General features: G+C 38.9%; 1 protein-coding gene across 5 annotated transcripts in view; it reads right to left on the reverse strand.

Annotated features, from left to right (window-relative positions):
- Positions 1 to 15,753, reverse strand: part of CTNNA2 (catenin alpha 2) — a 1,049,032-nt gene that overhangs the window by 932,960 nt on the left and 100,319 nt on the right. For all 5 annotated transcript variants that reach the window (XM_065891313.1, XM_065891311.1, XM_065891310.1 and 2 more), the window contains exon 2: positions 9,659 to 9,854. In XM_065891313.1, the coding sequence (XP_065747385.1) occupies positions 9,659 to 9,854 (196 nt within the window). The remainder of the gene's footprint in view (positions 1 to 9,658; positions 9,855 to 15,753) is intronic.

Consider the following 15,753-nt stretch of genomic DNA (forward strand, 5'->3'; position numbering starts at 1 on the left):
ATTTTAGATACAAGTCCTTTATCAGATATGTGACTTACAAATATTTTCTTCCAGTTTATGATTTTTCTTCATTGTCTTTCACAGAGAAAAAGATCTCAATTTTAAGTTCAACTTACCAATTTATCTTTCATGTATCATGCTTTTGGTGGTTCCATTTTTAAATTGCACTTCTGTAGCCTGAACTCATCACCCTGTTTAATTTTTTTGTATTAATTGTCTCTCTCTTATCAGAATGTAATAGTCCTATAGGCAGAGAATGTCTGTTTTCTTTCTTCTGTATTTTATACTCCCAACTCCGCAAATAGTACATGTGCTTAATAGGTACTTAATAAATATTTGTTGAATTAGTCAATTACTGGACATGGAGCTCTTTCAGCATCAGTATGGACTTGAAATGACTAACAGAATGATGTTGCCAACTAAAAATGGTCACTTGCCATCTGGCTCTACAAGGACCAGTTCTCTAGCTACTACAGTCACTGACCTTCAACACACCCTGAAAGGAGTTCAGGGCATAGATCAGGAATGAGGCACTCTTGTGCTCTGGGAAAAACTGGCAGAACACGCTTCACATAGTTAGATATTTTCAGGAAAAGATATTATGAGCCCAATTTCTTTCATCCTCTCATATCTAGGAAAGCTCTAAAATCATTAATGGATGAGCAGCAACCTTCTTGTGACTAGCAGCAACGCTCTGCCAAAATGTGCGCTTGAATGCATGTCTCCCCCTTCACCAAAATCACATATACCAACCAGAACCACCCCACTTCTTCGGAGCAGTTCCTCAGAGCTAGCCAAGAGGCTGTCTCCCTAGCTATGATGCTCATGTTGCCCCAAATAAAATCTAACTCACAACTTCCACATTGTGCATTTTTTTCAGTTGACAATGTTAGGAGAACACATACAAAGTCTATTACAAATGGAGTAACAACCAATAAATGGAAGCTATTATGTTTATTATTCTTGCTGAAAGATTACAGCATTTTAAAACCCCAAGGTCTCCAGCAAGAGGGGTGAGATGAAAGAATTGTCTACCATTATCTCCCAATATGTTGCAACAAGAGCCATAAACAGGGCTCCAGGTTGATGTGGCATATTCCTGGGCCCTCAGCTAGTGCAAACTTTGGCTCACTGGTGTATTTTATTTAACAAAATATGCAATAGATAAAACTACTGCAAATGTTAAAATCTGCATTAAGATGAACCCTAAGGCGTATGGCATTTTCACATTTATGCATGTTTTTCTTCATGATACTTTCATATCAAACCTCTTTTTATCATTTTTGTCATTGTATATATCTCTAGGTTTTTTGTATTTTTTTAACATCTGATAGCAAAGCTTCTGAAAATTTATCTCATTCCTGGATAACACCCTTTTCAATGGAAATGAAGACTATAGTTAAAGATGATGTATATAAAGATGTAATAAGTTTAGGCTATTAACGATTCTCAAACTTTGGAAGCATAAGATTCATTTGGGGTACTACCTGGAAATAAAGATTCCCAGTGTTACCCCAGCCATACTGAATCTAGTTTTGTGGCTAGGCCCAGGAATATCAATTTTTTATGGACATTGCCCAACCTCACCCAGGTAATTCTGAACCAGGTGGTCTGTGAACTTCACTTTGAGAAACACTTGTGAAAGAAACCTTTATAAAGGAGGGAAGCAGGTGCCATGGGAGGGACGGTGAACAGCAGTGTGGGGACACAACAAAGCATCACCAGATCCCTGACTCAGCTGCAGTCTGAAACTGCAGAGACACTCACCATACCAACTTCAAGGTCTACCCTTACTTGATCTAATAAACATGCACTCTATTACATTACTTGAATAATAGTGTTTTTTTACAGTAATGGATCCTACTCAGCAAAGTCCAGGCTCCAAGAAGTGAGACATGTGATGAGAAATGAGTTCTCTTTCTTTCTCATCTAGTTTTTGCCTCTCAAATCCCCATTTTCTGTCCTAGAATTCTCTTCTTCTCTGAAGGTGCTCCCCTTCACTGGAAGCACCTGCTCCCCTAGCTCTCCAGCCATACAGGAGTGAAATATCACCCCATGACAAGAGGACCCCACATTCACAATACAGGAAAGTACCATCCATATAAGGGTAGTCAGGCCACCGCACAGTACAGAAAAAGGAAGTTCAATATCTCTAGTAGACTCAAGCATTCAGGATGCAAAGAGTAGAGGCATAAAGCAAGGGATACCTGAGAAAAAGGACAAGCAGAGGAACATCAGAATCCTTGCAATACCTGAAATGCTCCTCCTTAGAGAGGCTGACCTCTGTGGAAAGCGGGGTAGGAAAGGGGACACTCCCCTCCTTCTTCCCCACAGTGTTGCTTTACATATTAATAGGGCAGCTGGAGGAAAAGAGGCAGAACTGCGTGAAATTAGGAGCTTCTTGTCCAGTGAAATGGCCTCTGACCAGATCTCAGCTGGGGAATTCACACAGTTGATATAAATGGGAGTTTCTGTTGGACAGCTCATTCCACCAATACCACATCCCAGTACCAAAGCGGATGGGAAAGGAGAAAGCTACCAGGTCATCAAGAGGCAAAGATTTATTCCTCCTCAGAGATGTGAGGACACCTTTCTCTCTCCCTCTGTTAGTTTTCCTCAGTCTTGTTCTGTCTGTCTCTGCCCACTATTCATCAGTTACTCAATAAATATTGATTGGGTAAAAACAGAATAGTAATAGTGGAACTAGCTGATATAACCATATCACTCCACATTTGAAATTGTATCAAAACAAAGAAAAGCTTGAATGAATAGTGAAAGGTTTGACCACCTCTTTGATTTAGGAAATGCTTCCATGAAGAAGCTACCTCTTTCATCTATCTGTACCTCTTTTATCTATACCTCTTATCACTTTGCTCCATGAGATCCCTCTTAATGTTGGGTTAAGGTCATGTACATTTCTGTCTACACCCTGGCCTGGCACATCTTATTGGCTGGGCCATGTCTTAATTGTTTTGATTTGTCTTGCCCAGACAGAGAGTGGACTGTTGACAGAAGACTGAAAACCCAAGCAACTGCTCCAAGGCTTAAGACGGTATGGAAATATAATAATGAAATAGCACAGAACCAACTGCTGTGTTACACCATTAAATTAATCTGCTTATTGGGCAAACACGAAGGACAATGTCTATCTTTCAAATGACAGCCACATGGCTTTCTTTTACAACAACATTAAATATTTCACTGTTCTACAGATTTAGTTCTACTATATACTTATAGTTATACTATATACTCGACACATATCCCCTGAATGCCTACAGAATGTCAGGCATGGTAAAACATCATTTGGCATGGAATTATATCTATCCATAACATCTTAATATAGAATATCAGGCTGTCCCTGCTATATAAGTCTCCCCTATCTAACTCTATGTAAGCTACAAGCTCATAAATCTCATAAAATGACTGATTGCTATCAGCTCACTAAAGTGAACCAGTAGCTAACATAGACTGGTGAGTCATCCAAGTGGGGCTGATGAGCAAGAAGCAAATTAGTCTAGTTCTTTTCAAATCAGCTGCACAAAGGAATCACCTGGGGAGCTTTAAAAACCTCAATGCCTGGGTTGCACCCCAGAGTTCCTGACTTAAATGATAAGGCTCAAGTCCTAGATGTCAAGAATTTCCAAAGCTCCTCAGGTAATTCTAACATTTGCTAAAATTTGAGAACCACTAGTTTAGCCCATAGTTTAGAAACTAGAGTCTTCAATCCAGGGAGAGCTTGGTGGTAAACATTAAAAATGTTCTGGCATTCTTTGTCCCAAAGCTGGCCAGAGCTTCAATATGAAGACCTGATTGAAATAACTCCCTCTGCAATCCCCAGGAGCAGTTTTTCTATGTAGAGTTCACAGGCTGCACAAGTATCCAATCATAGTTTGCTGGGACCACTTACAACTACCACTAATTCTAAGCCACACTGAGCTATTCAATCCTCCTCAGGAGACTGCTAGACACTGATTCAGCTCTCCAGAATCCTGGGTCTAAGATTGATCATTAATAAGAAGGAAAGCTATTTTCTTAAGGAGTACAGATTGATTTCATAAATTATAATGAATAAATTTACTCTGACATTTATATAAAATTTAACTTCTCAAAAATCCTTGTGACTTCATTATGTAAAACAACTTAATGAAGCAAACACAACAATTATTGTCTGTTTTTGAAAAATGGAGACACTGAGGTTGAAAGTGGTTAAGTGATTTAGCTTAAATCATATAGTCAATGACCAAAGTAACACTGGAAGTCAGATATATTAATCAGACATCCAATGCTCTGCTAACTTCATATGTAAATCTCTTTGAATCTCACCTGCCATGTGCTACAGCATCATGCCAGGTCCTTTAAGAGCAGAAAGAAATCCACACACATCATTGGTCCTATCCTAATGAAGTTTAAACTTAAATTAGGAAGACAATATACATATATGTAGTACTTTACTTATGATAAAACAGACAGACACACACACACACCCTTGACCAACCATCTTTACCCAAGTCTAAACTATCCCATCTTTATCCAAATCAAAAACATCAGTGTTCTAAGCTTGAATACGATTTCTCTTCTTTATATATGTTTAGGTAATTTATTTTGTTACTTGTTTTTAATACAAATGCTGTCATAAGCCTGCTCAAATACCTTTTTTTGCAGTTTATAACTTAGAGTACAGTAAAATCTTCTACTGAAATATTCTAGGGTAAAGATATCATCATCACTCATACTGAGCACTTTAAAAAACCTGACATGCAGCCTAGGATTAAATATATATTTTTTAAATGATAAATTCAAACAACACTAAGTTTAACCCTATGAGATACAATAATGACATAGTTAAATAGATAATTTCATATATAATCTTGCCAGATTACAGTAATTATAATCATGAATATTGTGAAACTTCAAAAGAACAATAACTCATTCTATATTAAAAATCTGAAAATGGAGATGTAAAATACTAAAGCTTCAGGCATTTACTCAGGCTGAAAATGTTTTTTAAAAGTGGCAATCCTGGGACTCCCCTGGTGGCTCAGTGGTTAAGAATCCACCTGCTAATGCAGGGGACATGGGTTCGAGCCCTGGTCCACGAAGATCCCACCTGCTGTAGAATAACTAAGCCCCTGCACTCTAGAGCCCGCAGAGCGACAACTACTGAAGCCCGCACGACTACAGCCCGTGCTCTGCAACAAGAGAAGCCACCGTGATGAGAAGCCCATGCACTGCAATGAAGAGTAGCCCCTGCTCACTGCAACTAGAGAAAGCCTGCACACAGCAACGAAGACCCAACACAGCCAAAAATTAATTAATTAATTAAAATTTTAAAGTGGCAATACTTTTGGCCATTTGATCTAAAAAAGCAAAAACAGCTCAATAGTAAATGATATCTAATAGATTTAATTCTGAAAGTATACATCATTTAATAAGTAAGCATGTGTGGATGCTAGAGCCACTTTAAAGGAGGAAACTGGAAACTGTTTCTAAATGTCAGTGTTTTCATAATTTCTGAATATCATCTTATGTATTAGAAAGTAGATTTCTATGATGGAAGGAAAGATACTATGTTTCAAAGTTTCAGTGACTAAATACACACCTGCCCTAGTCCTCACTTACTCTCCCAAGTTCCTTTCTCCCCATCTCTCTCTGAAAGTCAACTCAGCCTCTCACTTACAAATAAAATCTGGGTAATGGGCAAATAGAAAATTTGGGCAAAGCCAGACAGGCTACGGATATTACACAACAAATAACCAAGTTGGGGCAGAAAGCAGAAAAGAGAGCCTGTGGGTACAGAACTGGAAGGAGGGTGTGAGGACCTTGTTCTCAGGGATAAGAAGCACAGACGTCTGAAGTGTATTTGAGACTGAGAGGTATTTGAAGATGAGAGAAACACAAGAGAATTTCAAAGGCTTCTTCCAATAAAATTTGTTATTTTGTAAATATAACAACGTTTCCTTGAATTTGACCCTGTTCAGAAAAGGACATGTAGCAGTTAGGCTTTGAACAGGCAACACATAAGCATCATTTCTTATGCATAATTTTTCTGTAACAAGAAATGGGTAATATAATGAAAATTTAAAATATCCTCTAGAATAACAACCATGATAAGCTGTCCTAAATTAACATCTTTATACTTTCTCACTCTAATATTCCTAGAACAGTCTGGCCAAGAACTATGTTGGTTATTATATTATGTCCACAAAACACCATTTCATACAAGCTTTGAGAAATCTAAAATATCATTTCTACAGAAGGTGTGAAAACTAACTTCTAAGGAAAAAATAAGGGAGAGCTAAGAGGCTGCTGAGGAAACTAAATGAGAAAATGTAACTTGTCTGATAACAGATAAATCTTTGAGAAAATGGACTAGAGACTAGTTAATAAGAACCCTCAGGGCTTCCCTGGTGGCGCAGTGGTTGAGAGTCCGCCTGCCGATACAGGGGACGCGGGTTCGTGCCCCGGTCCGGGAAGATCTCACATGCCGCGGAGCGGCTGGGCCCGTGAGCCATGGTCGCTGAGCCTGCGCGTCCGGAGCCTGTGCACTGCAATGGGAGAGGCCACAACAGTGAGAGGCCCGCGTACTGCAAAAAAAAAATACAGAACCAAAAAAACCCCTCAGTACTAGGGAGACGTTCACTATATTGATGGTGGTGATGGTTTCATGGTGCACACACCTGTTAAAACTTATCAAATTGTACATTTTAATGTGTGAAATTTATTATCTATCAGTCAACCAAAACAAGGGAAAAAAAAAAAACTAGCCAGGCTACAGATGCATGAACACGTGTCCATCTGCAATTCAGAAGCAGTACCAGTTTTCAATAGCACTTGGAAACTTGGAAGCTATCATGTTGCTAAAACGCATACACAAATATACTCCATCCACATTAGATGAAATATGTAAAATTTAACACTTCAAATTAAAATAACAATTTACATGAGTGTAATGTAAATAAAACTAACTTTTAGGGGGAAGAAGATGGCAGTATGAAGAAAGGTTGTTATTTCCAGGGGCCAAATATCCATCTGCAAATTTAAAAAGTGGTTGGTTTGCAAGAAGAAAGGGGATAGAACACTCATTCATCTATTCCTTCATTCATTCAACAAATATTTATTGAAGTCTGATGAGTGTTAAGCATTGCAAATCAATGACCGCAAAAGAGACAGAGTGTGTTCTCTACCCTCATTAATTTCTAGTGTGGCAGAGGAGAAAGTTATCAATCAAGTCACCTCACAAAAATTAAATTATCCTGTGGAAAGTGACAAGGAAAAATCCATGAAAAAGTATGACAGGAGAGACAGGGAAGGTTTCCCTGGGAAAGTGTTCTTTGAGCTGGGATATGCAGAATGAGTCACCCTTAACTGTGAGAGAGGAGACAGCGTGTATAAAGGCCCTGGGACAGGTAAAACATGGTGCTTCTGAATAACTAAAACAGAAACTGTTGAATTTAAGAGATACTTAGGAGTTAAAATCTATGGGTCTTGTAATAGACTATATCTGGAAGGAGACGGAAGTAGCAAGAATGATACCAAGATTTCTGCAATTGGATACGTATGTGTGGCATTCATTAGATAGGAAATGGAGGGCACAGGCCAGGCTGGGGGTAGGTGTCTGTTCTAATTTCATGGTGTCTTAGAATTTTCAACTAAAGCTGCTGAACAAGACTACATCAAAATTAAAAACTTCTGTGCATCAAAGAACACAACCAACAGAGTGAAAAAGTAGCCTACAGAATGGGAGAAAACATTTGCAAAACAATATCTGATAAGGGGTCAATACCTAGAATTCTTAACTACAACAACAACAGTAATAAAATAAATAACCTGAGTGAAGAATAGGCAAAAGGCTTAAATAAACATTTCTCCAAGGAAGATATAGATATGGCCAACAAGCATATGAAATGATGCTCAGTATAACTAATCATTAGAGAAATGCAAATCAAAACCACAGTATCGGGCTTCCCTGGTGGCGAAGTGGTTGAGAGTCCACCTGCCGATGCAGGGAACACGGGTTCATGCCCCGGTCCGGGAAGATCCCATATGCTGCAGAGCGGCTAGGCCCGTGAGCCATGGCCGCTGAGCCTGCGCGTCCGGAGCCTGTGTTCCGCAACGGGAGAGGCCACAACAGTGAGAGGCCTGCATACCACAAAACAAAAACAAAAACAAACCCCACAATATCACCTCACACCCATTATGATGACTACTAAAAAAATAAAAAGAAGAAAATAACAAACATTGTCAAGGATGTGGAGAAACTGGAATCCTTGTGCATGTTAGTGGAAGTATAAAATGGTACAACTGCTATGGAAAACAGTCTGGAGGTTTCTCAAAGAATTAAAAATAGAAGTACCATAGGATCCAGCAATACCACCTCTGGGTGTAAATCCAAAAGAACTGAAAGCAGGGTAATGAAGAGATTATTTATAAACCCATGTTCATAGCGGGATTATTCACAATAGCCAAAAGGTGAAAGGGACACAAACGTCCATCAATGGATGAATGGATGAAGAAAACACCATATAAATACATAATAGAATATTATCTAGCCCTAAAAAGGAAGGACATTTTGACACATACTACAACATGGATAAACCTGGAGGACATTATGCTAAGTGAAACAGGCCAGTTACAAAAAGACAAACGCTATATGATTCCACTTACATAAGGCATCTAGAGTAGTAAAACTCATAGAAAAAGAAAGTCAAATAATGGTTGCCAGGAGCTAGAGGGAAGGCAAAATTGGGGGTTGTTTAACAGGTATAGAATTTCAGTTTTATAAGAGTTCTGCAGATGGGCTACTCAACCGTGTGAATATACTTTACATGACTGAACTCTACACTTAAAATGATTAAGATGATATATTTTATGTTGTATGTATTTCACCACAATTAAAATATTTTAAATATGCTGAATAAATATTGATAGTATTATAGCTATTTTGCTAGCTATATAATTGATCAGTCGGTAGCTAGCTAACCAGAGAGAGAGATTTTTGAGGAAAGCTGTGAACTGAAAATACAAATTTGGAAGTCATACAAAGAAACAATAATTTTATTACACGACATTCTTCTGTTCCCTTCATCCTTAAAATCTTGAATTTTCAATGACTCTATAAATGTACAGTCCTCTCATCCTATGCTCCCTAAAGCCTGAGTTTGACACAAGAGTCTGGTTTCATCTCCAGGAGAAAACAAGTTGAAGATTTTCAAGCAACAGCAGAAATGGAGTGTTACCAGCTGTGCTATACTGCCACAACAAAAAAAAATCTCTACCTGTCTATGCACCTAATTCTAGCAAAATTAAAAATGAGAAGTGTAGACAGGAAAAAAATAAGACTACTCTTTTTTTTTTTTTTTTTTTTTTTTTTTTAATGCGTTACGCGGGCCTCTCACTGCTGTGGCCTCCCCCGTCGCGGAGGACAGGCTCCGGACGCGCAGGCCCAGCGGCCATGGCTCACGGGCCCAGCCGCTCCGCGGCACGCGGGATCCTCCCAGACCGGGGCACGAACCCGTGTCCCCCGCATCGGCAGGCGGACTCTCAACCACTGCGCCACCAGGGAAGCCCATACTCTTTTGAGTAGTCTTATTTTTCTAGAGAAAAATCCACTGTTTACACATCGATATACATCCCTCTAGAATCATATTATTCTGCCTACCTTGTTTGCGTACATCCTCAACAGCAGCAACCAATTCTTCTTTGAGATCTTGACTCTCCTTAGCGATCTGTTCACCCTTTTCCAGAAAGTTCTGAGTGGCTTGCTCTACAGATGCAGCCAGTACATGGGCTTTCTTTGACCTCCCTTTCTTTTTACCAGATGGGCCTTTGTTGCTTGTGTTGACAAGGGTCGTCACCTTAAATACAAAAGAACAACTGTAAAATTACTCTGCATAACTGTCTAGAAATAGCATATTATCATCTCATAATTTTAAAGTATCCTTGGCTTATTAAGTCACGAATACACATCACATAGCCTTATCTTAAGGAGAATGTGGAATTATATGGTTTAGCATATAAATTAACAGCAATTTATTTCCTGTAGAAGAAAAAAGCATGTGAATAAGGAAAAAAAGCAGATTTGCCAGTAGCTCAGTTTCCAATCCACTGGAGGGGGTGCTTTCACAGGTTGACAAATTTAGCACTGGTTGGAATATGCAGCTTCAGAGAGGAAATAAAATAAAATAAAATGTAGAACTGCCTTTGAGCTTTGAATCAGAAGAACCAATAACTGAGCCCAAAAGTCAGGGCAGAGGTGCATGAGTAGTTAATAAGTGGTGGGCCATCAATATGCATTATTTATGTGTCACTTACCAAGGACTTTGAAGAGCCTTGCTATTTCTGATTTCATCTTATAAAAACAAAATGGTAAATTTGATCCAAAGAGACCGAATGATTCAGTCTCAACATTTGGTTAACCTGCTAAAATTTCCAGAATTGAAATTAAATTTGCATTATCACTCCTTTTCTAAGTATCATAATTTGGATACAATATCTCACCTGCCAAAGTTCTTTTAGCACTCTGTCTAGAGCTATTTAATATGCTAACAAAGCTTTTAATATCTTTTAAACAACTTATCTCCTGTAGACTTCTGAACCTTTATTTTCTGCCAGTGAGAAGTCTGGGAGGGAAATAAATGCAACTGTTCCATATTCTATTCAGCTAGTCATCTACACCTCTGCATTTTTTTTTATCAGCTTCATAAGAATGTGGATGCTGTGGTTTATTTGCACTGACGTGTATCCCAGTTAGCAAACTAAAGCCTTTATTGGAGGTTATCAAGAAAGCTCGTCCACAGAAAAGTTCTAAATGCTATAGTCTCTACAATTTACTCCAAATCCGAGAGCAAGCAGTTATTAGGCAAAGTCACAATTAACGTCCAGTCAGGTTACAGGGCAAGAGATAATATCAGAAGAAAAGTATTGAATAAATGTGAACCAAGATGATGAATGTAGCAGAACCATTACTTCAGAAGTGGTTAATACAGCATTGGGAGCTGTCATATTCAGCTTTCTTTTGATTGTTAATAATTAGACACAGTGAATTAAAAAAGGACTCTATAAGGACACTTAAGTACAAACACTAGACAGAAAAAAGAAAGATAAAGTCATTAAGAATAAGACTGTCAGAAAACGCTAGTTAGCTGTAAAATACGTATGCAGTCAGTAACACCTTGCATTCTTTTCAGTTCCACCCACAGAGGCAACCATCAGAAGAAAGACAGCCTGTCTCCAAAGTTACTTTTTGGAGGTACAAGAATGTTCTCATTAAAGACGGTTTACTCTAGCACATTAACATAGCTCTCTTCCAGGAACCCCAACTCTCCAAAGAGCCACTACCTGGAAACGAGTTTTTATGCTTCCTAAGCAAACACAGCAAACATCTCAAAAATCTTTTATTTGTATTTATTTTTATTTTTTAATCAAATGTATTTGCCATATAACATTGTATAAGGTTAAGGTGTACAACATGTTAATTTGATACATGTATATAGTGTGTTAATACATGTATATGTTGTAATATGATTGCCATTGTAGTGATACTTGGCACCTCTATCCCTTGACATAATTACAGTACAGTATGGTTGTCTATATTCATTACACTGTGCATAATTTCTCTATTTAGGCTAGGCTCTTTATTGGAGGAAAATATTCCTATTCTCACTGATACCTGATTTGTTCTCATTTTATATATAATTTTGAGACGTTCTGTGATCTAACTTTTCAGTGTTCTCAAATTAGAAAAAATGGATGGAGTTGGAAGCCATTAATGTTAGGCATATTGGCAGTTTTGGGGAGTGGAAGCTGACAGTGAATCTATTAATACCAAAAGAGCTAAATGACTATATTCTGGTTCCCCTTCTCCAAAGGCAAACAGATTTCAATTTTTGTGTTGTCTCATGGTGCACTGCTGTATTAAGCACAGTTTAGGTAATGCTCCTAATAACAAGTCAGTATGAAGTGTCAGTATGTGGGAAAAAATAAACATAGAACATTACCAGGAAGTTCCTTAGAAAAATGTAATTACTTTCAAATGAAGCAAATCCATTCAGTCCTCTTTTAGTAAGAGCTCTCTTTTATTCACATGTGGAAGAATGTAAAGGGATACAAGATAGCAGAATAGAAGGAAAATTATGAGGCTCCATAAATGCTCATGTCTTAATCAGTCTAGAATAAAGAAATAATTGTTAACTCTCCCTATTGCTATTCAGTGCTTTGTTGAAGGACAAAGTCAACAAATTAGATAAGAAAAAAGAAGGAAGAGATATAAACATTAGAAAGTAGACACATTAAATTGTCATTACTTACAGAGAATATGAATGTATCAAGAAACTACAAAAGAATTAAAAGACAAACTATTAGAACTATTAGTGGTTAAATACTAGATAAGCAATAACAACCTAATAGAACAGCATTACCAATGAAAAATCTAGTTTAAAATATCCTATTCACAATAGCCATAAATTGATATTCTCAGAGATAACCATAACACAAAATATAGAATGTTGTATGAAGAAAATTATAATTGTAATGAAGAACATGAAAGATGATTTAAATAATAGAGAGACACACCAATGAGCTCTGGAGACTACAGATCTCTGTGTCTAAGCCTGATATCCAGGCTGGGACTAGGTCTTGGGTAGATGGGGCTTACAGACTTTTTTTTTCTTTGTTTGTTTGTTTTTTGCGTTACGCGGGCCTCTCACTGCTGTGGCCTCTCCCGTTGTGGAGCACAGGCTCCGGACGCGCAGGCTCAGCAGCCATGGCTCACGGGCCCAGCCGCTCCGCGGCATGTGGGATCTTCCCAGACTGGGGCACGAACCCGTGTCCCCTACATCGGCAGGCAGACTCTCAACCACTGCGCCACCAGGGAAGCCAAGACTTACATACTTTTGAAGGTCTAGTGCAGCTTGTTGGCAACCTTTTAAGAGATGGTTATTCTGTAGAAATTCCTGGTTGAATGGTACACCTTCTCTTACCCCAATCAGGCACTCTCTCTAATCCCCACAACAACTTTCACCCAAGGCAAGAGTCATTCAAGATCCACACAATCCCTTACCTCTCTAACAATTTGTGAGCACATCTTTTGTGCAGAAGAAAAAAAATAGAAAACATAAATTTCCAGCAACAGAGACTAGGAGTAATAGCATGAACATTGACGTGTAAAAATGGGCATGATATTTTCTAGGTAGTAAGGAGACCATTCTCACTTGAGAGGGCGGCTGTATATGAATGATATAGGAAACAAGATTAGATAGATGCGGTGGAGTAAAACTTTTAAAGGCTCTGAAAGCCAAGCTAAGGAGTTTAGCTTTTATTAGCCACTGTCAACATTTTTTTTTAAATGAGAAGCATATGTGTTAAAGTGTCCGTGTTCTCTTTCCATTCATTTCTCAGCCCACTGAAATTCTGCTTTTATCCTCACACCTCCTGTAGCATAGTCCTCTTAAACTGATCTTTCACTAAAGTAATTAATAAGTTGCCAAAATCAAATTACTTTTATCTTATCATACTACTCTATCACATTTAGTGCTATTGACTCATCTCTTCTTTCTCCTGGAAATATCTCCTTGCTAATTCTTTTAGCAATAATCTTTTCCTTCTCCAAACTCCTGTCGCTTTTAGGAGGGTCATCAAGCTTACTTGTCTCTGTACCCACCTTTATCTTCCTCCCTCCTACACCAGGAAAGACTTGCTGCTACCACCACCCTTTTTTTTTGAATTTGTTTTGTTAAAGTATAGTTGATTTACAATGTTGTGTTAATTTCTGCTGTACAGCAAAGATATTCAGTTATTCATATGCATACATTCTTTTTTCATATTCTTTTCCATTATGGTTTATCACAGGATCTTGAATCTAGTTCCCTGTGCTATACAGTAGGACCTTGCTGTTTATCCATTCTCTATATATACTAGTTTGCATCTGCTAAGCCCAAACTCCCAACCTTTCCTTCCCCCACTCCCTTGGCAACCACAAGTCTGTTCTCTATATCTGTGAATCTGTTTCTGTTTGTTAGATTAGTTCATTTGTGTCATATTTTAGATTCCACTTACAAATGATATCATATGGTATTTGTCTTTCTCTTTCTGACTTATTTCACTTAATATGATAATCTTTAGGTCCATCCATGTTGCTGCAGATGGCATTATTTCATTCTTTTTCTATAGCTGAGTAATATTCCACTGTACATGCATACCACATCTTCTTTATAGATTCACCTGTAAATGGACATTTAGGTTGCTTCCATGTCTTCACTATTGTAAATAGTGCTGTTATGAACATAGGGGTCCATGCATCTTTTTGAATTATCGTTTTGTACTACCACCTTTTTTTTTTTTTTTTTTGTGGTACGTGGGCCTCTCACTGTTGTGGCCTCTCCCATGGCAGAGCACAGGCTCCGGATGCGCAGGCTCAGCGGCCATGGCTCACGGGCCCAGCTGCTCCGCGGCATGTGGGATCCTCGCGGACCGGGGCACGAACCCGTGTCCCCTGCATCGGCAGGCAGACTCTCAACCGCTGCGCCACCAGGGAAGCTCCTGTACTACCACCCTTTTAAACTGATCTTCTGATCACATCATTCAGATTCATTGGCTATGCCAGCTTCTCTCTAAACCCTCAACATGGCCCCTCTTTGTAGGCAACTCAACCTTAGCTTAGCAGGATATTTGATTTTCTCTAGTCATATATCTCAAATATTTCCTCAATGTCTCTGCCTCTCATCAAAGAAGAGAAGAAATCCTGCAGCTCATAGATGAGAGTATAAGTGGTTAATCGTTCTAGAACCTTGACCTAATGATGGTCCCAATGGACCCTGGTCAATAAAAAAACCTCAGCAATAGCAAGAGGATGGGAAATATAGTTTTCAGATACGTTGACTGTGTGATTTGAGTATGAAACTATGAGACCCAGGCTGGTATAGACTGCTCATCATCTAATGTCCTAAGAGTAGACCCTCCATTCTTACACAACGGCAAGTAATGCAGTAGCCAACACCACTTCATTCCTTTCTTTTTTTTGCAATGTGTTTTATTGGAAGACAACTTATCTGATCGTGTCTCTTCAACTTGATCAGTTCTCTGCTTCCAGGATGTACAAACTCAATAGACATGGAAGACTTCTTCCAAAATTATAAGCAATAGTGAGGGCACCCAGGCACTTTGTCTTGGCAACTCTGTCACATCTGCCCATAACCAACAATAGTGTAGTTTGTCTAAGTCTTATCCATAGGACATTCAATTGAAAGTGAGCTCTGGAGATATCATTGTCACCCAGGGCTGGTTAGAAATATAGACTCTCAGGCCCCACTCCAGACCTACTAAAAGAGAACCTGTATTTTAACAAGATCCCAAAGTAATTCATATGCACATCAAAATCTGAGAAGCACTGAATTCTAGGACAATGATTTTCAGACTTTATCATACATTATTATTATTATTATTATTTGCAGTACACGGGCCTCTCACTGCTGTGTCCTCTCCCGTTGTGGAGCACAGGCTCCGGACGCGCAGGCTCAGCGGCCATGGCTCATGGGCCCAGCCGCTCCGCGGCATGTGGGATCTTCCCGGACCGGGGCACGAACCTGTGTCCCCTGCATCGGCAGGCGGACTCTCAACCACTGCGCCACCAGGGAAGCCCCAGACTTTATCATACTTTAGAATCACCTAGATGCTTGTTAGACGGCAAATTCCTAGATCTTATAGTGCTTCTGCTCACGTAGGTCTCAGCTAGTGTATCTCACATGCATCGCATGAAAT

The sequence above is a fragment of the Phocoena phocoena genome, chromosome 14 (assembly GCF_963924675.1).
Source record: "Phocoena phocoena chromosome 14, mPhoPho1.1, whole genome shotgun sequence".
NCBI lineage: Eukaryota > Metazoa > Chordata > Mammalia > Artiodactyla > Phocoenidae > Phocoena > Phocoena phocoena.